We start from the raw sequence: 25,976 nt of genomic DNA, 5'->3' as shown, positions 1-25,976 counted from the left end.
GGACCAGGCATTCTCAGTGTGAGTATCATCAGTCTGTGGTGCTGAATGGGGGACCAGGCACTCTCAGTGTGAGTATCATCAGTCTGTGGTGCTGAATGGGGGACTAGGCACTTTAGTTTCTTCAGCGTATTCTTCTGACTGGATGGTCTCGTGCACTGTGACCTTAGACCCCTGACCTCTCTTCTCACGCATCACCCCACCTCAGACCATCTACGGTGCCATGCTGAACAGGACCCCCTGTGTCATCCTGGAAGGGTCAGGGAGACTTGCGGACGTCGTCGCCCATGTGGCTGGTCTCCCCGTTACCAAGGTTACCCTGTCTGTCATCCACCAGTTAATGAAACGGTTCTTCGGTCCGGAGTATGACTCCTTCACAGAGCTCAAGATCATAGAATGGACCAAGAAGGTAACACATAGCCTTGTTAAACCAGCCGGTCATTCTGGTTTCACACGGTTAGTAAATACATGGAGCTCTTTCTTAAAGTGAATACTTGATACTGTAGCTGAGTTTCATTGCTTTATTCCAGATTCAGGACATCATCAGGATGCCTCAGCTACTGACAGTGTTCCGTATGAGTGAAGACAACCACGGTGATGTTGATGTGGCCATTCTCCAGGCGCTGCTCAAAGGTAACAACCAGGCCTTGTGGCTTCTCAGAATAACAGGTTCTTCTGCTGAGTCACAGAGTAACATTACTAATGCTGCGTACCTCAGAATAACAGGTTCTTCTGCTGAGTCACAGAGAAACATTACTAATGCTGAGTACCTCAGAATAACAGGTTCTTCTGCTGAGTCACAGAGTAACATTACTAATGCTGAGTACCTCAGAATAACAGGTTCTTCTGCTGAGTCACAGAGTAACATTACTAATGCTGAGTACCTCAGAATAACAGGTTCTTCTGCTGAGTCACAGAGTAACATTACTAATGCTGAGTACCTCAGAATAACAGGTTTTTCTGCTGAGTCACAGAGTAACATTACTAATGCTACATGAGTACATGAGCAGCACTTTGTCTGCTTGGTTTCCAGACAGTGTGTTAATGTTGAAACCTTAGACTCTTCTTGACACTTTCTGAAGTAGATGATTGAGTTTAGGATGTCTCTCAGACTGAGACGTTCTGTAAATAGTCTCATTCGTCGCCATCTAGAAGAATCTGAGTGCCTCATCTGGACATTCTGAAGCATCACGGTGTCACATATTACCAGACTAATGCAGGCTGTCTCATATTAAGCTCTAAGCATTCGCATTACGGCTAAATTATGCAGAGTAAGTCACTTTCTAAATTCCACATTGGAAGAATGGTTTCCATATCAGTTTTGAACTGCACACAAAACCTGATCAGCACCTGGTTGCCTTGGTTATAAGGTCTAGACTTCCGGGAAACACCACAGCCCTAGTTCTAATCCAGGTTTATCTCTCTCTCTCTTCTCCTCCCAGCCAACAGGAGCAGTGAGTCTGTTGGGATGGAGCGCTGGGAGAGACAACTGGAGCTAGCCGTAGCCTGGAACAGAGTGGACATCGCTAAGACTGACATCTTCACTGAGGATAGCCAGTGGAAGGTAGGTTCGGCTAACTTTCAATCAGAGCCCGTGTGTAAAAGTAGCACTGAGGCTCTTCCAAGCCCTTTCGGGAGTTACTGCAATGAGAGAAGGTCATAACTATAGAATAGTTGGAGAGTACAGTAGAGGGATACCACGGAAGTGGGGTATAATTTGACTGGTACAGAGTCAATGTGGAGGCTATATACAGGGGGTACCGGTACAGAGTCGATGTGGAGGCTATATACAGGGGGTACCAGTACAGAGTCAATGTGGAGGCTATATACAGGGGGTACTGGTACAGAGTCAATGTGGAGGCTATATACAGGAGGTACCGGTACAGAGTCAATGTGGAGGCTATATACAGGGTGTTACGGTACAGAGTCAATGTGGAGGCTATATACAGGGGTACCGGTACAGAGTCAATGTGGAGGCTATATACAGGGGCTACCGGTACAGAGTAAATGTGGAGGTGAAATACAGGGGGTACCAGCACAGAGTCAATGGTAATAGACTAAATGTAATATTTTAAAAGGTAATTCCAAGATTACAGTATTATTATCATGTTGAAGAAATCACTCTTCTCCTGTCCAGTCCAGTGACCTGCATCAGGCCATGTTCTCAGCCCTTCTGGGCCACAAGCCGCAATTTGTCCGGCTGCTCCTGGAGAACGGAGTGTGTCTGAGAGAGTTCCTGGGGGACCAGACCACTCTGTGTGACCTCTACACCCAGCTGCCCACTTCCTGCTTCTTCCTACGCCGCCTAGCCAAGCGCATCCAGACCGAGAAGAGTCGACGTAGTCAGACCCTGAGTTCTCGGGGTGCTGCAGGGAGGACCATCTCTCTCACTCACGTCTCGGATGAGATACGCCACCTACTGGGCAGTTTCACCCAGCCCCTCTACCCCCTGCCTGGCCTGCACTCCACCAGGTACCCAAAGGAGCCCAAGGAGGATGTCGCTGTCACAGTGAGTATCAAACTGTGTCAGACAGCATCGCCATGGTGACAGAAGCAGTGGATCTGGTGTGGGGTCATAATATCGTGGCCAGTTATTTAGATGTCTCGTGTAGCTGCCAGCTAGATATACCTTATAGAGACTATATGTCTATGGTTTCTGTAGCAGCTAGCTCGATATACCTTATAGAGACTATATGTCTGGTTTCTGTAGCAGCTAGCTAGATATACCTTATAGAGACTATATGTGACCCGTTTCAGAAAACTAGGCGTATGTCGCAAGTAATGACTTCACAAGAGAGCCATTTGAATGTTTTTTATATTTATATTTGATCAAAATGCGTTTTTTGGCAGAAATGCCTTCTGGAACATGTGAACTTTCATGTGCCTTAATATCAAAGTTGTATGCCATCTGTAAATACGAATAAAATTGAGAAATTACGAGCCTTGTTGGTTAAGCCACAGAAAAAGACAACAACGTTCTCACTAGCCATGATTGGCTGAGATTATGAGTATGCTGGACATGCCGAGAGAAGTTCGGATTGATCTGCCATACAGAAGACTTCTGTCTATTTGAGCTAGTCAGTCTGTATTGGTAATCCTGTCAAACGTGGCTTTAAAAACAATATTGTGTAGTGGAGCTGTATAAGTGTTGCTCTCCACTTTCTGGAGGATCAAGTTTTTAAATCAGTGGAATTAGATTATGATAGCTAAAGACATGGAGGGAACACCTGTCTCTGGATTACATCTTCAAACTAAAGGCAACCATGGCATGGCATCCATGACAGGGAGACGCATCCATCATGCGCGATGATGTATAAAGGTAACATAGTCTAGCATTAGCTAGTTACATTTTCAGATATTACATGTTTATCATTTTGACAAAGTGGTTTCATTTCAAGCTAAAGTGTGCTGTTAGCTAGCTAGCTGATGTTAGCTGGATGGCTCCCTAGCTAATGTTGTGTATGATGTTATTATTCGTATCCCAGAACCGGTTGCTTTGCTAGTTAGAGCCTAATGTTAGCTAGCTAACATTGAACCTGATTGGTTAGCTCCCAGCAGATTCATGGAGTGTAGTCAATACGTAATTTGGCACTATGTTCATTATTGTTTAACTAGATAGCGTTAGCTGGCTGGCTCGTTAGCTAATGTTACGTGACGTGTGTCACACGTCGTTTGCCTAGCTTAAGCTAAAGTGTACAACACCCGTTGAATATGGCCGGTGTCAGTAAACGTCGGCAAAAAAGAGTAATGAAATTGTTGCCAGCAGAGCTGGTTAGGCTGTTTTCCTGTTATCCAGAGGTAAACAAATAATCGGCCAGAGCGTCGAGTGTGCCCTTCGCGAGCGAAACAAGATGGGTGGGGCTAAAGCTTACGGGGGGTTATTGGTCCATACACATATTTAACAGATGTGATTGGTCCATACACATATTTAACAGATGTGATTGGTCCATACACATATTTAACAGATGTGATTGGTCCATACACATATTTAACAGATGTGATTGGTCCATACACATATTTAACAGATGTGATTGGTCCATACACATATTTAACAGATGTGATTGGTCCATACACATATTTAACAGATATGATTGGTCCATACACATATTTAACAGATGTGATTGGTCCATACACATATTTAACAGATGTGATTGGTCCATACACATATTTAACAGATGTGATTGGTCCATACACATATTTAACAGATGTTATTGGTCCATATTTAACAGATGTTATTGGTCCATATTTAACAGATGTTATTGGTCCATATTTAACAGATGTTATTGGTCCATATTTAACAGATATGATTGGTCCATACACATATTTAACAGATGTTATTGGTCCATACACATATTTAACAGATGTTATTGGTCCATACACATATTTAACAGATGTTATTGGTCCATATTTAACAGATGTTATTGGTCCATCCATATTTAACAGATGTGATTGGTCCATACACATATTTAACAGATGTTATTGGTCCATCCATATTTAACAGATGTTATTGGTCCATATTTAACAGATGTTATTGGTCCATATTTAACAGATGTTATTGGTCCATATTTAACAGATGTTATTGGTCCATATTTAACAGATGTTATTGGTCCATACACATATTTATCAGATGTTATTGGTCCATATTTAACAGATGTTATTGGTCCATACACATATTTAACAGATGTTATTGGTCCATATTTATCAAATGTTATTGGTCCATACACATATTTAACAGATGTGATTGGTCCATACACATATTTAACAGATGTTATTGGTCCATATTTAACAGATGTTATTGGTCCATATTTAACAGATGTTATTGGTCCATATTTAACAGATGTTATTGGTCCATACACATATTTAACAGATGTTATTGGTCCATATTTAACAGATGTTATTGGTCCATACACATATTTAACAGATGTTATTGGTCCATATTTAACAGATGTTATTGGTCCATACACATATTTAACAGATGTTATTGGTCACAGACACATATTTAACAGATGTTATTGCGGGTGTAGCGTAAAGCTTGTGTTCCTAGCTCCAACAGTTCAGTAAAATAATCTGAAAAGTAAAAGAATGGAATTAAAAATAGAGACCCTGTCGGAGACAGGAGACAGGAGTGATATATTTTTATGTACATACACACACTACTGTTCAAAAGTTTGGGGTCACTTACAAATGTCCTTGTTTTTGAAAGAAAAACAATTTTTTTTGTCCATTAAAATAACATCAAATTGATCAGAAATACAGTGTAGACATTGTTAATGTTGTAAATGACTATTATAGCTGGAAACGGCAGATTTTTTATGGAATATCTAGAGGCCCATTAACAGCAACAATCACTCTACGTTGTGCTAGCTAATCCAAGGTTATCATTTTAAAAGGCTAATTGATGAACTCTGCCTAGAAGGCCTGCATCCCTGGAGTCGCCTCTTCACTGTTGACATTGAGACTGGTGTTTTGCATGAGTTGGAATGGTTGAGAGTTTTTGAGGCACCAGTAGCGCAGGCGATGTTTTGATAAAACTTCTGTAGCATTTACTCAGATCTGCTTTGTTAAAGTCCCCAGCTACAATAAATACGTCCTCGGGATATACGGTTTCCAGTTTGCACAAGGCCCAGTGTAGTTCCTTGAGAGATGTCGTGGTATCGGCTTGAGGAGGAATATACACAGCTGTGACGTTGACTGAAGAGAATTATTTCGGAAGGTGTTGCGGTCAGCATTTGATGGTGAGGTATTCCAGGTCAGGTGAACTAAAGGACTTGAGTTCCTGTACATTACCACAACCACACCATGAGTAGTTAATCATAAAACATACATCTCCACTTATCTTTTTCCCGGAGAGTTCTTTCTTCCTGTCCACGCGATGTACATAGAACCTAGCTGGATATATGGACGGGGACAGTATATCTGGAGAGAGCCATGATTCCGTGAAACAGAGTATGTTACTAACCTAACATATCTATCTAACTAACCTAACTAACTAACCTATCTAACTAACTAACCTATCTAACTAACCCAACTAACTAACCCAACTAACCAACCTAACTAACTAACCTAACTAACTAACTAACCCACCTATCTGTTCTGTGCTAGCTGTCTACTGACCCACCTATCTGTGCTGTCTACTGACCCACCTATTTGTTCTGTGCTGTCTACTGACCCACCTATCTGTTCTGTGCTAGTTGTCTACTGGCCAACCTATCTGTTCTGTGCTGTGCTGTGTGTCTACTGACCCACCTATCTGTTCTGTTCTGTGCTGTGCTGTCTACTGACCCACCTATCTGTTCTGTGCTGTCTACTGACCCACCCACCTGACCCACCCATCTGTTCTGTGCTGTCTACTGACCCACCCATCTGTGCTGTGCTGTCTACTGACCCACCTATCTGTTCTGTGCTGTCTACTGACCCACCTATCTGTTCTGTGCTGTCTACTGACCCACCTATCTGTTCTGTGCTGTCTACTGACCCACCCATCTGTTCTGTGCTAGTTGTCTACTGACCCACCTATCTGTTCTGTGCTAGCTGTCTACTGACCCACCGAACTGTTCTGTGCTGTCTACTGACCCACCCATCTGTTCTGTGCTGTCTACTGACCCACCTATCTGTTCTGTGCTAGCTGCCACCTAAAGAGCAGCTGGAGCTCCAGGCCTCGCCAGACCCAGACAGAGGACCAGGGAGAGATTCAGAAAGGGGAGAGGAGACTTTCAGAGACCCAGGCGGAGACCTTTTCCTCTGGGCCATCCTGCAGAACCAGAAAGAGCTGGCTGAGATCGCCTGGGAGCAGGTAGGTTAGGAACCAGTGCAGGGCAGTCTAAATATGGAACTGACTGTCTAGTTAGTTATCCAGTTATCTGGTTATCCAGTTATCTGGTTATCCAGTTATCTAGTTATCCAGTTATCTAGTTATCCAGTTATCCAGTTATCCAGTTGTCCCAAAGTATTCATTCTGCAGTTAAAGCAAAATGCTGGAAACAGACTAAATAAGAATATATGATTAGAGAAATAAATATTATTACTCTTAACATGTTTGTTTGTTGTGTGCAGTCCCGGGACTGTACGTCAGCAGCTCTGGCCGCTAGTAAGATCCTGAAGAAGCTGGCTGAGGAAGGAGCGGAAGAGGAGGATGAGGCGGAGGAGATGAGAGAACTGGCCAAACACTATGAGAGACACGCCATTGGTACAGTAGCCAACACAATAATATATACTGTCCTTATTAACCATCGCTACAGTAGCCGACACACTAAGACATACTGTCCATATTAACATTTGCCCCAGTCTGAGGTCCTGAGTGCTCTGGAGCAGGTTTTCATCATGGATATCTCTGTACTTTGCTACGTTCATCTTTCCCTTGATCCTGCTAGTCTCCCAGTCCATGATGCTGAAAAAAATCCCCACAGCATGATGCTGCCACCATCATGCTTCACCGTAGGGATGGTGCCTGGTTTCCTCCGGATGTGGCATTCAAGCCAAAGAATTCAATCTTGGTTTCATCAGATCAGAGAATCTTGTTTCTCATGGTCTGTCATGTGCCTTCTACTGAGGAGTGGCTTCCGTTTGGCCCCTCTACCATGAATGCCTGATTGTCGGAGTGCTGCAGAGATGGTTTTTCTTCTGGAATGTTCTCCCATCTCCACAGAGGAACTCTGGAGCTCTGTCAGAGTGACCAACAGGTTCTTGGTCACCCCCCTGACCAAGGCCATTCTCCCCTGCATTCTCCCCCTGCTCAGTTTGGCCGAGTGACCAGCTCTAGGAAGAGCCTTGGTGGTTTCAAACTTCATCCATTTAAGAATGATGGAGGCAACTGTGTTCTTGGGTCCTTCAATGCTGCATAGTTTTTTTGGTACCCTTCCCCAGATCTGTGCCTCAACACAATCCTGTCTCTAAGCTCTACAGACAATTCCTTCCACCTCATGACTTGGTTTTTTCTCTGACATGCACTGTCAACTGTGGGACCTTACATAGACAGGTGTGTGCCTTTCTAAATCATGTCCAATCAATTGAATTACCACAGGTGGACTCCAATTAAGTTGTAGAAACATCTCACAGATGATCAATGGAAAGAGGATGCACCTGAGCTCAATTTCAAGTCTCATAGCAAAGGGTCTAAATACTTATGAAAATAATATTTAATGTTTTAAAAATGTGAAACATTTTGAAAAACCTGTTTTCGCTTTGTCATTATGGAGTATTGTGACTAGATTTTTAGGATTATTTTTGATTGAATCGATTTTAGAATAAGGCTGTAATGTAACAAAATGTGGAAAAAGTCAAGGGGTCTGAATAGTTTCTGAATTAACTGTATGAGCCCTTAACCAACAATGCAGTTTTTTTTAAATAAGAAACATTTGCAAAATAAACTAAAGGAAAAATAGTAACACAATAAAATAACAATAACAAGTAGTCAGTGCAAAGAATAAATATGAATAAAATATGGGGTCCAATGCAAGTAGCCATTCCATAACTGTTCAGCAGTCTTATGGCTTGGGGGTAGAAGCTGTTATTAATTAAGGAGCCTTTTGGTCTTGGCGTTCCGGTATTGCTTTCCATGCGATAGCATAATGAACACCTGTACACACATAGTGTCTATGACTTGGGTGGCCTAGTGGTTAGAGCGTTGGACAAGTGGAGTTCAAGTTCAAACCCCCGAGCTGACAAGGTACAAATCTGTCGTTCTGCCCCTGAACAGGCCGTTAACCCACAGTTCCCAGGCTGTCATTGAAAATAAGAATTTGTTATTAACTGACTTGCCTAGTAAAATAAAAAAAATAATCTGTATATTTTGAACCTAGCATTTACTTTGTGCTTTGCGCCTATGGGTACACTCGCAATGGCCGCCAGTCCGCCCATTATGCCATCATTAACGTGAATGGGGACGCCCATTCTATTGATTCTATTTATATCACTGAGACATACTGTCTGTATGAACCAATGGTATAGTGCAGCACAGACACACAATACAGCACTGAGACATACTGTCTGTATTAAAACCTGTTGAGACAGCTGAGTCCCAATTGGGAACCAGCCCTCCCACCGTCAGCAGGAATGTGGCGCATGGAACGCAAAAAATATTCTTAAAAATATTTAACCTCCACACATTAACAAGTCCAATAGCTCAAATGAAAGATAAACAACTTGTTTATCTAGCCAGCAAGTCAGATTTCTAAAATGTTTTACGGCGAAAACATAGCACATTGTCAAACCACCACCGAAGACACACCGAAGACAAGCTAATTTCCATAGCCAAATTCCACAAAATATGCAATCACCAAACGCAGGATTAAAAGAAAAATCATTGCACTAACCTTTTGAAGTCTTCATCAGATGACAGTAATATAACATGTTACACAGTACATTTTTTTTTTCAATAATATGCTATATATATCCATAAATCTGTTTACAATGACGGCATGTTCAAAAAAATGCTACTCAAATGTCCGGAGAAATGATGATAGCTCCAGCATATGACGTCAGCTAACATGGAATACACAACATAAACTTAGACTAAATATGCATGTTCTACATATGTATAGAAAGATACACTTCTTCTAAATGCAATCGCTGTGTTACTTTTATTTTTAACGTTACAGATTTCGTTCACTAGGCTATAATATGAGTCGGCGCTCAGGAATTAGCATTTTTACTCCTCTACTTCGGAGTCCACAGAAACCCATAATAAACACATAAATCTTACCTTTGCTGTTCTTCCATCAGTAGACCTGGAAGGGTTTATACTTACCAAAAACAGCTTTAGTTTGGAAGTCTGTGTCTTTCGGTGATCAAACACGACACATTTCGGTTGAAATGCAGCCAAAAGTCAAGTGGGTGTGCACCAAAACGTCGAAATTACATATTATATGTCGACTAAACTTGTAAAACTATGTTCAGAACACAGCATTAGCATGTTATCTAGCTTCATAGCAATTTTCAGGAGGAAGAGAAACACACGAGTCGTTCAATCAATCTTGGAACAAAGACAGAGCGCGCGTGAGAGTAGCCTGTTTTCTCACGTGACCGCAAGGTTTCGGCCCGCCAAAACCCTCGTGAGCGTGCGATTCTCGCAATGAGAAGCCCCATTGAAAGCTGACACCGCCCTGAAGAGATAGAAACTGTTCCCAGGACTGTAAGTGCTTGGGAAGGGTGGGGGCGATGATGTCAAAGTTGGGCCAACTTTGATGATGACAAGAGAGACTTTGGGAGAATGAGTGCCCTGAGAGTTCTGCTTTACCTAGAGACATCATTTAAACGGTTTTAGAAGCTTTTGAGTGTTTTCTATTGAATAATAATTTTTATTTGCATATATTAGCAATTTTTGACAGATTTTTTTTCTGTTTACCATGGGCACCCAAACTCCCCAAAGGGGGCAGCAATCAGCCCTATCCTTAAGAGGTTCCGATGGTTTAGTGCAGCACAGTGTAGTGGAAATTCATATACACAGAGAGATTTGGACAATTATTCAAACAATCAATATTTATTTAACATTGATTCATTATTGCAATAATTGTCACGCCCTGATCTGTTTCACCTGTCCTTGTGCTTGTCTCCACCCCCTCCAGGTGTCGCCCATTTTCCCCACTTATCCTCTGGGTATTTATGTGTTTTCTGTCTGTCTGTGCCAATTCGTCTTGCTTGTTCAAGTCAACCAGCGTTTTCTCAGCTCCTGCTCGGCTCTCTTTTTCTTGTCCTCCTGGTTTTGACCCTTGCCTGTCCTGACTCTGAGCCCGCCTGCCTGACCACTCTGCTCCTAACCCTGCCTGCCGTCCTGTACCTTTGCCGCACTCTGGATTATTGACCCCTGACTGTCTTGACCTGTCGTTTGCATGCCCTTGTTGTTGCAATAAACATTGTTACTTCAACACAGTCTGCACTTGGGTCTCACCTGAAACCTGATAGTACGAACTGGCCATGACTGACACAGCAAACTTGGACCAGCTCCGCATTGCCATCTCTTCCTAAGGAGCCATCAATAATAGACACGAGGAGTTGCTTCGCTGTTAATGGAAGGGTTCAGGCCGAACGTCATGACCTTACATCGGACGCATTGCGGAACCAATTCCATTGGGTTGCCTACCAGGCAGCCTCCCAGCCTCTCAGTAACCCGGCTGGTAGCAACGCCGTATTCCCGGTTTCCCGGGACCCTCTTACTTCCCCCGGAGCACTACGATGGAGATTCCAAAACCTGCTGGGCCTTTCTCTCCCAGTGCCCACTTGGTTTCGAGCTGCAGCCTTCTTCATTCCCCTTGGACTGCTCGAAGATAGTGTACATTATTACGCTGATGACCGGGAGGGCACTCGCCTGGTGGTGTGGGAGCAACAATCCGCCGTCTGCCTCTGTCTGGAGATATTCGTGGCAGAGGTGAGTTAAGTTTGAGACTCCAGTGTCCGGGAGAGAGGCTGCCCGGAAGTTACTCCAGCTTCGGCAGGACTCCCTCAGGCAGACTATGCGGTGGAGTTCCGCACGCTAGCAGAGGAGGAACATGGAACCTGTTCGACCCAGAAGCATTGTTTTGATTATCGGATGAGGTAAAGGATGAGCTGGCAGCCCGAGAACTACAGACAGATCTCAACTCACTCATCGCTTTAACCATCCAGATCGATGGTCGGCTACGAGAACGTAGGAGAAGAGATCAGATTGCGGTTCCAATCCCTCAATCACGGATCCCACCTTGCATCTGATGAAGTCCTTGTCGTCTACGTCCCCAAGATGATCCGACCTTACCCGAGTCCCTCCAAGAGCCTCTGGAGACTGCCGATTTCCCACGTCCCGAGCCGATGCAGCTCGACAGGGCTAGGCTGTCTTCAGCCGAACACATAAGCAGACTTGAGACCCAGAGTTGTCTGTATTGCGCTACTGTTGGTCATTATGTGTCTACCTGTCCCTTCAAGAGACCCAGCTCATTCGTTGGAGTGAGTACTCTGGTGGGTCTTAAAAAAAATGTTCATCCCCCTTGCTAGCTGCCCTCTCCGTGCCAACCTGTGGTGGGAGGACCAGTCCAAGTCTCTCCAGATACTCATCGACTCAGGGGCCGACGCGAGTCTCATGGACGTTACCCTGGCGTCCGAGCTGGGAATCCACACTCAACCCCTCTCCATTCCCATGGGTCTTTAGAGCACTGGACGGGTGCTCTATAGGCTTAGTCACCCACCAGACCACCCCCGTCGGGGAACCACAGCGAGACGATCCAATTCAAAATCAAATTCAAATGTATTTAGTTATATAGCCCTTCTTACATCAGCTGATATATCAAAGTGCTGTACAGAAACCCAGCCTAAAACCCAAAACAGCAAGCAATGTAGGTGTAGAAGCACGGTGGCTAGGAAAAACTCCCTAGAAAGGCCAAAACCTAGGATGAAACCTAGAGAGGAACCAGGCAATGAGGGGTGGCCAGTCCTCTTCTGGCTGTGCCGGGTGGAGATTATAACAGAACATGGTCAAGATGTTCAAATGTTCATAAATGACCTGCATGGTCAAATAATAGTAATCACAGTGAACAGGTCAGGGTTCCATAGCCGCAGGCAGAACAGTTGAAACTGGAGCAGCAGCACGGCCAGGTGGACAAGGAGTCATCATGCCAGGTAGTCCTGAGGCATAGTCCTAGGGCTCAGTTCCTCCGAAAGAGAGAAAGTGAATTAGAGAGAGCATACTTAAATTCACACAGGATAACGAATAAGACAGAATAAATACTCCAGATATAACAGACTGACCCTAGCCCCCCGACACATAAACTACTGCAGCATAAATACTGGAGGCTGAGACAGGAGGGGTCAGGTGACCCTGTGGCCCCATCCGATGATACCCCCGGACAGGGCCAAACAAGCTGGATATAACCCCATCCACTTTGCCAAAGCACAGTCCCCACGCCACTAGAGGGATATCTTCAACCACCAACTTACCATCCTGAGACAAGGCCTAGTATAGCCCACAAAGATCTCCGCCACGGCACAACCAAGACAGAAAGACCACGTCAGTGACTCAACCCACTCAAGTGACGCACCCCTCCTCGGCACGGCATAGAAGAGCACCAGTAAGCCAGTGACTCAGCCCCTGTAATAGGGTTAGAGGCAGAGAATCCCAGTGGAGAGAGGGGAACCGGCCAGGCAGAGACAGCAAGGGCCATTCTTTGCTCCAGTACCTTTCCGTTCACCTTCCCACTCCTGGGCCAGACTACACTCAATCATATGACCTACTGAAGAGATGAATCTTCAATAAAGACTTAAAGGTTGAGACCGAGTCTGCTTCTCTCACATGGGTAGGCAGACCATTCCATAAAAATGGAGCTCTATAGGAGAAAGCCCTGCCTTGGCCTGTCGTTTGCCTTCCTCTGTTGTTGCAATAAACATTGTTACTTCAAAACAGTCTGCACTTCAAAACAGTCGGCACTTGGGTCTTACCTGAAGCCTGCTAATAATGAAGCTGGTCGACTGTCTGTAGTGTGTGTTGTGGTATTGGGATTGGAACATAGCTTAACCTCCCAGAGGAATCCTGGTTCTTATATAGCATTAAAAAAATTTGGTCATGGCTGGTTCCACCCCTCCCATGCAGATCAGGGGGAATCACCAGTCACTTTGGGTTCATCTCTTGGTTATCTGCACCTAGTGTTGTTTTAACCCCCAACCCGGCCAGGATGATTAGGAACAATGAGAGTTTTGTTCTACTCCCCACGCTCTCTCTATCTCAGTTAGACCCACCACATCTTTTCTATGGAAGGCAGTCTTTAGGCTTTATCACCAAGTCAACTGTCAGTTCAAGCCCCAGAGGCCCAACTCAGTCCCGTAGACACAGATGAGAGAGTACTCATCATACCTATTCTATGCATAAACAGTTTTAAACAATGTTGTAATTTTTCTACCACAATCCCCCATTTTGAGACTTCTCTCAACTTAAAAGAAAATTACAAGCTTTAATAAGACATTAAAATATTGTTAAGAAATTCTCAGCAATCTAAGTCAGAGTACATTTTTCATCAGTACGAAACAAATCATGTTGAAACTGAGCATACTCCCATTGGTTAGCATGGTGGACACAGCCATTTCCATCCCTATAGCACCATCTGTCGAAACTAATATTAGCATATATTGTTGGATAAATCCAGGTAGTGACTCCAGGTTTAATAAGATTTATTCCGTTTAGTGCCTAATGAACATGACCCAGGATAAGAATAATGATCTCACTATTTATAAGGCAATGCCCATGGACTCAATGTTCCATTAGCATAAACTTGCTACAGTTCCTGAGTATTATCATTATCATCAAAAATTGCAATTATAGGTCAGTTTCACTCTCAGGATCAGAGTTCGCCCTCTTCATTCACCAGGACATGCTGAGAAAAGTGTCAATGTCTTTGGTACACAAATTCTTTACCCATGTCACCATTAGCATAACAACAATCAAAACAATCAATCCATGAATTGTTCCACTCATGTAGTTATTAAGGTAATTCCTTAAGGTAAACTCTGAAGGGTTTTATGCAACTGGGCCCTACACCTAAATATAAATTGTACCGACACCAAAAATGTGTACTGACATCTATTTCAGTCCAAATTATTCTCCCGTCTGTCAGTCCTGTTATCTTGTGGTGAGACTGAGTGACCAAGTCCTGTCTCTCTTGTGTTCCGTGAGTGGTCTTGTCCTGTCTGTCAGGTGTGTTCAGTGTATGTCCTGTGTGCGTGTGTGTTGTCTCAGGTGTGTTCAATGAGTGCCACTGCTGTGATGAGGAGCGTGCCCAGAGGCTGCTAATCCGGATCTCTTCATCCTGGGGTCAAACCACTTGTCTGAGGCTGGCTCTGGAGGCTGATGACAAGAGCTTTGTTGCTCACTCTGGGGTTCAGGTAGGTCAAAGGTCATTGTGGGGTTCAGGTAACTCCAGTTATATTATCACTAGCCTTCTGAATTGTATTTAATTAATCATACTTCTCGCAAATATTTTCCTTACACTTCCTTTGGTCTTGTGAGATCTAGTGGAGTAGTAGTGGATTAAACGGTTTCTAAAGCAGGTGTTCCCTTATGCGTGTTGTGTAGCACTGTTTCTGTGATTGGTCCTGAGTCGTCTGTTCTGTCTCCTCCAGGCTCTCCTGATCCAGAACTGGTCCTGAGTCGTCTGTTCTGTCTCCCCCAGGCTCTCCTGATCCAGAACTCGTCCCGAGTTGACTGTGCTGTCTCCCCCAGGCTCTCCTGATCCAGAACTGGTTCTGAGTCGTCTGTTCTGTCTCCCCCAGGCTCTCCTGATCCAGAACTGGTCCTGAGTCATCTGTTCTGCCTCCCCCCCCAGGCTCTCCTCCAGAACTGATCCAGAATCAGGTCTCTCCAGAACTGGTCCCGAGTCATCTGTTCTGTCTCCCCCAGGCTCTCCTGATCCAGAACTGGTCCTGAGTCATCTGTTCTGCCTCTCCCCCAAAACCTCAGGCTCTCCTGATCCAGAACTGATCCAGAATCAGGTTCTCCAGAACTGGTCCAGAACTGTTCTGTCTCCCCCAGGCTCTCCTGTCAGAATCTGTTGACTGTCTCTCCCCAGGCTCTCCTGATCCAGAACTGGTTCTGGTCCTGTTCTGTCTCCCCAGGCTCTCTGTCCAGAACTGGTCCTGAGTCATCTGTTCTGCCTCCCCCAAAACCTCAGGCTCTCCTGATCCAGAACTCCAGAACTGGTCCCAGTCATCTGTTCTGCCCCAGGCTCTCCTGATCCAGAACTGGTCCTGAGTCGTCTGTTCTGTCTCCCCCAAAACCTCAGGCTCTCCTGATCCAGAACTGATCCAGAATCAGGCTCTCCTGATCCAGAACTGGTCCTGAGTCGTCTGTTCTGTCTCCCCCAGGCATTCCTGACCCAGATCTGGTCCTGAGTCTTCCGTTCTGTTTCCCCCAGGCTCTCCTGACCCAGATCTGGTGTGGGGAGCTGGCGGCGGACAATCCTCTGTGGAGGGTGCTGCTATGTATGCTGTTCTTCCCTCTCATTTACACTGGCTTCCTGGGATTCAGGTAACTAATCTCTGATCCCTAACCTTGCCCCTAAGCCCTAACCTCTATCACTGGCCCCTAACCGTGGCCCCTAACCCTGTCCCCTAACCCAGGCCCCTAACCCCTAACCCTGTCCCCTAACCCTTCTGTGAAGGGTGCTACTCTGTGCTGTTCTTCCTGCTCATCTACACTGGCTTCCTGAGATTCAGGTAACTAACCTCTGTCCACTAACCCCTCTGTGGAGGGTGCTACTCTGTGCTGTTCTTCCTGCTCATCTACACTGGCTTCCTGGGATTCAGGTAGGTACTGCTGGCCACAGCTCTGTAACAATGTAGTGGTTTACCAGAGATAGGAGGACAGAGTCTGGGTGAGGAGAGAGAATGTCGTAAAACCTCAGGCACACCACATGGCTGCAGCAACACCAATGGTAGAAGACTGAACTGCCATCTTGCTCACTCAGGGAAGTGAATCTAACTGGATGTATAAATGACTAAACGCTGAACATGTTCTGGGTCTGGATGAGTAAAATCCTCTCTAATCCCCCAGGCGTGATGAGTCCATCCAGAGAGAAGCAGAGAGGAGTGCTGAGCTGCTCACCATGGAGTCATTAACAGGAAGCCAGGCCTGCACCAGGAGGAAGTATCCTGTACAGTGAGTCTGATTATACACTGAGAGTCTGTCCCAGATGGACCCCTCTTCCCTATAAAAGTAGACTGGGGGTCTTTCCAAGATGGCCCCCTATTCCCTATTAAAGTAGTGCACTAGAAGGACCAAGGGTGACATTTCTGTTGCATATTGAGTTACATTCTGCAGGTATAAACACTTACCTGACACCTCACCCCTGACCTCTCCCTCCTGACCTCTCACCTTTGCCGTCTGCCCCCTCAGTGACCTCCCTGCCAGGAACCCTCTGGGTCTGAAGCCGTTGACAGTCTCCACCCGGCTGGTCAGCCTCTTCACCTCTCCCTAGTTCCGACAATGCAGTAATAACGAGCAAGTAATCTAACTAACAATTCCAAAAAAAAACTACTGTCATACACACAGGGGATAAAGAATATGTACATAAGGATATATGAATGAGTGATGGTACAGAGCAGCATAGGCAAGATACAGTAGATGATATCGAGTACAGTATATACATATGAGATAAGTATGTAAACCAAGTGGCATAGTTAAAGTGGCTAGTGATACATGTATTACATAAGGATGCAGTCGATGATATAGAGTACAGTATCAACGTATGCATATGAGATGAACAATGTAGGGTAAGTAACATTATATAAGGTAGCATTGTTTAAAGTGGCTAGTGATATATTTACATCATTTCCCATCAATTCCCATGATTAAAGTGGCTGGAGTAGAGTCAGTGTCATTGACAGTGTGTTGGCAGTAGCCACTCAATGTTAGTGGTGGCTGTTTAACAGTCTGATGGCCTTGAGATAGAAGCTGTTTTTCAGTCTCTCGGTCCCAGCTTTGATGCACCTGTACTGACCTCGCCTTCTGGATGACAGCGGGGTGAACAGGCAGTGGCTCGGGTGGTTGATGTCCTTGATGATCTTTATGGCCTTCCTGTAGCATCGGGTGGTGTAGGTGTCCTGGAGGGCAGGTAGTTTGCCCCCGGTGATGCGTTGTGCAGACCTCACTACCCTCTGAGAGCCTTACGGTTGAGGGCGGTGCAGTTGCCATACCAGGCGGTGATACAGCCCGCCAGGATGCTCTCGATTGTGCATCTGTAGAAGTTTGTGAGTGCTTTTGGTGACAAGCCGAATTTCTTCAGCCTCCTGAGGTTGAAGAGGCGCTGCTGCGCCTTCCTCCTCACGATGCTGTCTGTGTGAGTGGACCAATTCAGTTTGTCTGTGATGTGTATGCCGAGGAACTTAAAACTTGCTACCCTCTCCACTACTGTTCCATCGATGTGGATGTCCCTCTGCTGTTTCCTGAAGTCCACAATCATCTCCTTAGTTTTGTTGACGTTGAGTGTGAGGTTATTTTCCTGACACCACACTCCGAGGGCCCTCACCTCCTCCCTGTAGGCCGTCTCGTCGTTGTTGGTAATCAAGCCTACCACTGTTGTGTCGTCCGCAAACTTGATGATTGAGTTGGAGGCGTGCATGGCCACGCAGTCGTGGGTGAACAGGAGTACAGGAGAGGGGACCTCTGCTTGACCTCTCCCCATACAGGTGAAGTTCTACTGGAACATCTTGTCCTACTTCAGCTTCCTGCTGCTGTTTTCTGTGGTGCTGATGATCGACTTCCAGACCACGCCCTCCTGGAGGGAGGGGCTTCTCTATGTCTGGCTCATCTCATTGGTCTGTGAGGAGGTCCGACAGGTGAGACACATTGTCCCGTGCACGCACGCACACACACACACACACACACACATCCTAGTCAAAATAAATTGTCCAAACGAGTATGACGTTAGAAGATGGATTGGTCTACAGTATTAACTATGTGTTGTTTGTGCCCTCAGCTGTTCCATGACCCAGATGGGTTTGGGTTCCGTAAGAAGGCTGATATGTACATTAATGACATGTGGAACATTCTAGACTTTCTGTCCATACTGCTCTTCATCATCGGCCTGGCCTTCAGGTGAGCTGCCTCCTCTTCCTCATGTTCTTCTTCCTCTAACGCTCGCTAGCGTTAAAGATGAACTCCACTGTAGGAAACGCTAGCTAGCGTTAAAGGTGGACTCCGCTGTAGGGAACGCTAGTTAGACTCCACTGTAGGGAATGGTAGCTAGCGTTAAATATGGAGTCCGCTGTAGGGAACGCTAGCTAGCGTTAAAGATGGACTCCACTGTAGGAAACGCTAGCTAGCGTTAAAGATGGACTCCGCTGTAGAGAACGCTAGCTAGCGTTAAAGATGGACTCCACTGTAGGAAACGCTAGGTAGCGTTAAAGATGGACTCCACTGTAGGGAATGCTAGCTAGCGTTAAAGATGAACTCCACTGTAGGGAACGGTAGCTAGCGTTAAAGGTGGACTCCACTGTAGGGTTACGCTACTAGCGTTAAAGATGGACTCCGCTGTAGGGAACGCTGGCTAGCATTAAAGATGGACACCGCTGTAGGGAACGCTAGATAGAGTTAAAGATGGACTCCTCTGTAGGAAACACTAGCTAGCGTTAAAGATGGACTCCGCTGTAGGAAACGCTAGGTAGCGTTAAAGATGGACTTCACTGTAGGAAATGCTAGCTAGCGTTAAAGATGGACTCCACTGTAGGAAACGCTAGGTAGCGTTAAAGATGGACTTCACTGTAGGAAATGCTAGCTAGCGTTAAAGATGGACTCCACTGTAGGAAACGCTAGGTAGCGTTAAAGATGGACTCCACTGTAGGAAACGCTAGGTAGCGTTAAAGATGGACTCCACTGTAGGAAACGCTAGCTAGCATTAAAGATGGACTCCACTGTAGGAAACGCTAGCTAGCGTTAAAGATGGACTCCGCTGTGGGGAAACAGCTCCATGTGCAGTAGCAATGTAATATAGCAAATGGCCGTGGCAGTTTCACCACTAATGATTCCAGCGTTAATGTCTATCAAGAGATGATCTCATACTACTGATCTACTGTATATTTCACTTGCAGACTGACCACCAGGTTGTTCTATGCAGGGAAGGTCATCCTGTGTATCGACTTCATCATCTTCTGTCTTCGTCTCATGGCCATATTCATCATCAGTAAAACTCTGGGCCCCAAGATCATCATCGTTAGGAGAATGGTGAGAGGATGGATTGATACACATTAACTTCATGTTATTGTGTTTTCTTCTTACAGACAGAGAGGTACATCCTACATTTTATACAGACTACAATGATGAGTCCTAAAATATTCCCCTGTGATAAAGCATAATACCTAATGGTAGATTGCAACCAAGGGTTTTAGGTTGTGCAGCATGTAAACAATACCACCAAAATCCAATACAGGGAGAAGCGTGGTTTGAACAATCTTTCTCCTATATTTAATACTAACACGGAACCCAAACCGGCTGCGCGCGTGCGCCATCGTGCATACATTACTTTGTCCCCCTACACCAAACGCGACCACGACACGCAGGTTAAAATATCAAAACCAACTCTGAACCAATTACATTAAATTTGGGGACAGGTCGAAAAGCATTAAACATTTATGGCAATTTAGCTAACTAGCTTGCACTTGCAAGCTAATTTGTCCTGGGATATAAACATTGAGTTGTTATTTTACCTGAAATGCACAAGGTCCTCTACTCCGGCAATTAATCCACACATAAAACGGTCAACCGAATTCTTTATAGTCATCTCTCCTCCTTCCAGGCTTTTTCATCTTTGTACTTACATGGTGATTGTCATCTAAACTTTCATAGTATTACTACGACGACCGGCAACATAGTTCGTCTTTCAATAATCCACGTGGGTATAACCAATGAGGAGATGACACGTGGGTACGTGCTACTATAAACCAATGAGGAGATGGGAGAGGCAGGACTTGCAGTGCGATCTGCGTCAGAAATAGAAAGGACTTCTATTTTATTCTTTGGCAACGCAGACACCCGTTGACGCGTGCGAGCAGTGTGGGTGCAATAATTGAGTAACATAGATTTCTAAATTTATTTTGCAACTCTCGTGCAAGCGTTGTAGTCAGGGTATTAGGCATGATTTATTTCGATATAAAAAACAATCTTAGCTTCTTAGTCAGGTGTTTTATATGCATTACAAAGGACAACTTGTCACCAATCCAGACACCCAGGTACTTATATTGAGAAACAAGCTCAATGTCACGTTCTGACCTTTATTTCCTTTGTTTTGTCATTATTTAGTATGGTCAGGGCGTGAGTTGGGTGGGCAGTCTATGTTTGTTTTTCTATGATTTGGGTATTTCTATGTTTCGGCCTAGTATGGTTCTCAATCAGAGGCAGGTGTCATTAGTTGTCTCTGATTGAGAATCATACTTAGGTAGCCTGGGTGTCACTGTGTGTTTGTGGGTGATTGTTCCTGTCTCTGTGTTTGCACCAGATAGGACTGTTTAGGTTTCACACGTTTCTTGTTTTTGTAATCAGTTGTTCATGTGTACGTTTACGTATTAAAAGAGCCATGGACACTTAGCACGCCGCATATTGGTCCTCTGATCCTTTTCGCCTCTCCTCTTCGGAAGAATAGAACAGATATGCAGGTCCTCAGGGTCAACATTCCGTGACCTAGAGAACAGCATGAGCTTGGTTTTACTTATATTTAACACTAATTTAAGATATGTAAGTGATTTCTGAATTGAATCAAAGTCATGCTGAATTTCACAAATGGCTTGCTGCACCGAGGTGGCACAGGAATACATAACTCTGTTATCTGCATAGAGATGAATGTTACAAGTTTTAACAGTGTTTCCTATGTCATTAATATACAACGTGAACAATAATGGACCCATTATCGAACCCTGAGGAACACCTTTTGAATCTCAAGAAATTCAGATTTAACCCCATCTATCAAGATGGCCTGAGTTCTGTCGCGAAGATAATTCAGATTAAACCCCATCTATCAAGATGGCCTGAGTTCTGTCACTAAGGTAATTCTGAAACCATAAATAGGCTGTATATCCCAGGCCTACTCTTGATAATGATCAACAGTGTAAAATGCCTTCCTGATAACAATGTTAAATAAAAAATGTTGTCTGATCCAGTAATAAGGGATGCTCCAAATGATCAGCCCATGTCTAATGTTAACAAAGCATCCAGGACTTCTTTATCAGTGAATTTTCACCATCTACATCCAAACTACTCTTTTCAAGAGCTGGCTTTGAAATACATTCAAATATAACGCCTGTAGAGATAAAAGTATGGTTAAATGCATTAATGATATACATTTTGTCAGTAATTGGGCCAGAATATAAATTAATTTATTATGGGAGAGAAGAGGAGACACAACACTTCTGTGATTTAACAGCTTTCCAGAATTTAGCTGGGTTCCCTGTACATTCAGATACTGTATTAACATAATATTCTGATTTTGCTTGTTTAACTAGTTCCCAAAAGAGTGTTAAACAAATTAAATATATTTTATATTTGAGATTCTTCCCTTTGCCCTGATGACGTCTTTGCACACTCTTCGCATTCTCTCAACCAGCTTCACCTGGAATGAATTTCCAACAGTCTTGAAGGAGTTCCCACATGTGCTGAGCACTTATTGGCTGCTTTTCCTTCACTCTGCGGTCCAACTCATCCCAAACCATTTCAATTGGGTTGAGGTCAGGTGATTGGGGAGGCCACTTACATCACTCTCCATCTTGGTAAAATATCCCTTACACAGCCTGGAGGTGTGTTGGGTCATTGTCCTGTTGAAAAACAAATGATAGTCCCACTAAGCGCAAACCAGGTGGGATGGCGCATCGCTGCAGAATGCTGTGGTAGCCATGCTGGTAAGTATGCCTTGAATTCTAAATAAATCACAGACAGTGTCTCCAGGAAATCACCCCCACACCATCACATCTCCTCCTCCATGCTTCACTGTGGGAACCACACATGCGGAGATCATCCATTCACCTATTCTGCGTCTTACAAAGACACAGCGCTTGGAACCAAAAATCTCACATTTGGACTCATCAGACCAACGGGCAGATTTCCACCTGCCTAATGTCCATTGCTCAGGTTTCTTGGCCCAAGCAAGTCTCTTCTTATTATTGGTGTCCTTTAGTCGTGGTTTCTTTGCATCAATGTGACCATGAAGGCCTGAGTCTCCTCAACAGCTGATGTTGAGATGTGTCTGTTTCTTGAACTCTGTGAAGCATTTATTTGGGCTTCTATTTCTGAGGCTGGTAACTCTAATGAATTTATCCTCTGCAGCAGAGGTGTCTCTGGGTCTTCCTTTCCTGTAGCGGTCCTCATGAGAGCTAGTTTCAACATAGCGCTTGATTGTTTTTGCGGAAGATATGTTCAAAGTTCTTGATATCGGCCTGGACGAATAAACATGGATAAACCTTTGAGATATATGTGTCCAGTGGTGTAAAAGTACTTTAAAATACTACTTAAGTCGTATTTTGGGATATCTGTACTTTACTTGACTATTTATATTTTTGACAACTTTTACTTAACTACATTCCTAAAGAAAATAATATACTTTTTACGACATAAATTTTCACTGACACCAAAAGTTATCGTTACATTTTGAATGCTTAGCAGGAAAGGAAACTGGTCAAATTCACACACTTATCAATTGAACATTCCTGGTTATCTCCACTGGCTCTGATCTGGCAGAATCACTAAACACAAAAGCTTCTCATGTACGTTTGCGTTCAATTGAACATTCCAGTATGTAAAAACATACTGAATGCATCCCTTAAAAACAACATTTATGGCTCATTTGCTATGGACCATCATGTAGTATTAAACTACTTGTTATCTCTCTCCTCTCCTCCAGATGTTGGACATGTTCTTCTTCATGTTCCTGCTGAGTATCTGGGTGGTAGCATACGGCGTTGCTAAGCAGGGCATCCTCATCCACAACGAGGACAGACTGGACTGGATCGTCCGGGGCGTCATCTACGAACCATACCTTATCATCTTCGGGAATATGCCCTCTAACATCGACAGTAAATCAACTGATCAATCAATTAATCAATCAGATATATTTATATAGCCCTTCTTACATCAGCTGATGTCACAAAGTGCAGTACAGAAACCCAGCCTAAAACCCCAAACAGCAAGCAATGCAAATGTAGATGCATGATCAAATTATGTGCAGATGAATAGGAACCGTCCTATCGTCTATGCAGCTATGTCTTTCTATTTTTTTATGTCTTTCTATTTTTTATGTCTTTCTATTTGTGCTCCTGTTTGAGTAGCCTGGTCCAGGTGTATTTGTGCTCCTGTTTGAGTAGCCTGGTCCAGGTGTGTTTGTGCTCCTGTTTGAGTAGCCTGGTCCAGGTGTGTGTGTGCTCCTGTTTGAGTAGCCTGGTCCAGGTGTGTGTGTGCTCCTGTTTGAGTAGCCTGGTCCAGATGTTTGTGCTCTTGCCAACTCCATTGCCAAACATGACAATTCCATAAGAAGTTGGCAGGCGTGGCGTGACTGGATGACTCTATGGACGTAGAACTCAGTGGTTTCTCCATGCAGCGGCGCGATTGGACAAAGGAGGCCTCGGGCAAGTCCAAAGGGGGAGGGGTGTGCCTTTTCATAAACAACATCTGGTGCCCTGCTTCCAGTGTGAAAGAAATTTGGAGCTTTTGCCTGTAGACTCTTTTATCTACCAATAATGTTCTCATCCGTAATCATCACGGCTGTCTACATCGCTCCACAAGCCAACACCACTTTGGCTTCAACAAACTGTGTGGGGCCATAAACAAACAAGAAACCTCTCACCCAGAGGCAGCATTTCTGGTGGGCGGAGACTTAAAACCATTCTACCTCATTTTTACTAACGTCTCCTGCAACACTATACCACTTTTATTCTACCCACAGAATTGCATACAAGGCCTTACCTCCTCCCTTCGGCAAATCTGACCATGATTCCATTCTCCTGCTTCCTGTTTACCAAGCTCAAACAGGAGGAATCAGCTCATTCCGATGAAGCAGACGCGAGTCTACAAGACTGTTTTGCTAGTACAGACTGGAATATGTTCTGGGATTGGTCTGATAGCATTGAGGTGTTTACAACATCAGTCACAGGCTTCATCAATAAGTGCATAGATGATGTTATCCCCACAGTGACTATAACAACGTATCCATACCAAAAACCATAGATTACAGGCAATATCACACTGGACTAAAGGCTACCGCTTACAAGGACGGAAACATGGACATGGACACATGCAAGAAAGCTGAGACATCAAACATGCAGAAGGATAATACAGGAGGAAGGTGGAATCCAATTACACCGGCTCCGACGCTTGTAGATGATATTGGATTACGAAGGGAAACCCAGCCGTGAGTTGCCCAGCGATGCAGAACTCCCAAACGAGCCAAGTGCCTTTTATGCTCGCTTCATGGAATATAACACTGTGCCTTGTGTGAAAGCCCCTGTTTTTTCCATAGGGCTGTATGATGGGGCGGCAGGGTAGCCTAGTGGTTAGAGCGTTGGACTAGTAACCGGAAGGTTGCAAGTTCATATCCCCGAGCTGACAAGGTACAAATCTGTCGTTCTGCCCCTGAACAGGCAGTTAACCCACTGTTCCTAGGCCATCATTGAAAATAAGAATTTGTTCTTAACTGACTTGCCTGGTTAAATAAATAAATTAAAGTTAAATAAAGATAAAATAAATGTAAAAATGATCTCCATCTCAAAACGTTTACTAACTTGTTGGATGCATTTGCTGTTTGTTTTGGTCTCAGATTATTTTGTGCCCAATAGAAATCAATGGTAAATAACACTTCTACATTAATGTGGATGCTACCATGATTTTAGCATGCCTTCGGGGTATGATATAAATGCTAACCTCCCCTCTTATTGTAATGATGAGAGGTTAGCGTGTCTTGAGGGTATAATATAAAATGCTAACTTCCCCTGTTATTGTAATGGTGAGAGTTTAGCATGCCTTCGGGGTATGATATTTGTACGCCTGTAACTTTCTGGTGACAAATAAAAGTTGATTTGATTTGAGGAGAGACAAAACAGACTGGCACACTTGATGTTGATCGATGTAATTGATCCATGTTGGGTCCTCTATCTGCTTCAGATGCCCTGTTTGACATCAAGGCCTGCAGTGTAAATGGTACAGAGTCTCAAAAGCCTAAATGCCCTATTCTTAACGAGGACAAGATGCCTGCCTTCCCTGAGTGGCTGACTATAATCCTACTGTGTGTCTACCTGCTGTTTGCCAACATACTGCTGCTCAACCTGCTCATAGCAATCTTCAAGTAGGTTCCAATCATCAATCAATCAATCAAACGATCAATCAATCCATCCCATCCAGCTACTCATGCACCCACCCAGCCAGCCAGCCATCCATGTATCCATCCATGTATCCATCCATGTATCCATCCTTGTATCCATCCATCCATCCATGTATCCATCCATCCATCCATCCATGTATCCATCCATCCATCCATCCATCCATGTATCCATCCAGCCAG

General features: G+C 44.4%; 1 protein-coding gene across 1 annotated transcript in view; it reads left to right on the top strand.

Moving 5' to 3' along the window:
• Positions 1–25,976, top strand: part of trpm2 (transient receptor potential cation channel, subfamily M, member 2) — a 70,051-nt gene that overhangs the window by 32,525 nt on the left and 11,550 nt on the right. The window contains exons 7-21 of the mRNA XM_042306393.1: positions 206–406; positions 528–630; positions 1,440–1,561; positions 2,135–2,506; positions 6,623–6,790; positions 7,051–7,183; positions 14,687–14,832; positions 15,861–15,973; positions 16,499–16,603; positions 16,841–16,921; positions 18,123–18,282; positions 18,423–18,541; positions 19,534–19,666; positions 23,328–23,499; positions 25,580–25,760. Of these exons, the coding sequence (XP_042162327.1) occupies positions 206–406; positions 528–630; positions 1,440–1,561; positions 2,135–2,506; positions 6,623–6,790; positions 7,051–7,183; positions 14,687–14,832; positions 15,861–15,973; positions 16,499–16,603; positions 16,841–16,921; positions 18,123–18,282; positions 18,423–18,541; positions 19,534–19,666; positions 23,328–23,499; positions 25,580–25,760 (2,309 nt within the window). The remainder of the gene's footprint in view (positions 1–205; positions 407–527; positions 631–1,439; positions 1,562–2,134; positions 2,507–6,622; positions 6,791–7,050; positions 7,184–14,686; positions 14,833–15,860; positions 15,974–16,498; positions 16,604–16,840; positions 16,922–18,122; positions 18,283–18,422; positions 18,542–19,533; positions 19,667–23,327; positions 23,500–25,579; positions 25,761–25,976) is intronic.

Source organism: Oncorhynchus tshawytscha, linkage group LG26, assembly GCF_018296145.1.
Source record: "Oncorhynchus tshawytscha isolate Ot180627B linkage group LG26, Otsh_v2.0, whole genome shotgun sequence".
In the NCBI taxonomy this organism is placed as follows: Eukaryota; Metazoa; Chordata; class Actinopteri; order Salmoniformes; family Salmonidae; genus Oncorhynchus; species Oncorhynchus tshawytscha.
This window is presented reverse-complemented; position numbering and strand designations above follow the sequence as displayed.